A 362-nucleotide genomic window follows, 5' to 3' on the forward strand; every position below is an offset into this window, starting at 1 on the left:
GTCCAGATTCAGAAACAGACATTCCTCTTAAATGTTTTGGAGAAGGGGATAGAAGTGATGTAGTTGTTATTGATACACCTGGTCTTAATGATACTAATAATTTTGATAATAAACATATTCAAAATATTGTTGATTGTGTTAGAGCTGAAGGATTACAAGGAATTATATTAACAATGGAATTTAATAATTGTAAATTTACTGATAATATTAAAGAAGTTATTGCAATTATAAATAATGTTTTCACAATAGAAGACATTTGGAAACACGTTTGTATTGTTTGGAATAAATGTAGTAATTCTCTTTCAAAAGAAAAATTTGAAAAGGGTAGGATTAACAAAGAACAATTCAAAGAAAACATAATT

At 26.0% G+C, this 362-nt stretch overlaps 1 protein-coding gene across 1 annotated transcript in view; it reads left to right on the plus strand.

Annotated features, from left to right (window-relative positions):
• Positions 1–173: 173 nt before the first annotated feature.
• Positions 174–362, plus strand: part of ENU1_184290 (AIG family protein) — a gene marked incomplete at both ends in the record, with an annotated part of 923 nt that continues 734 nt past the window's right edge. Inside the window, one exon of the mRNA XM_008861604.1 lies at positions 174–275. Coding sequence (XP_008859826.1) covers positions 174–275 — 102 coding nt within the window. The remainder of the gene's footprint in view (positions 276–362) is intronic.

This window comes from Entamoeba nuttalli, assembly GCF_000257125.1.
Source record: "Entamoeba nuttalli P19 unplaced genomic scaffold asmbl_8370, whole genome shotgun sequence".
Taxonomy (NCBI): Eukaryota; Evosea; order Mastigamoebida; family Endamoebidae; genus Entamoeba; species Entamoeba nuttalli.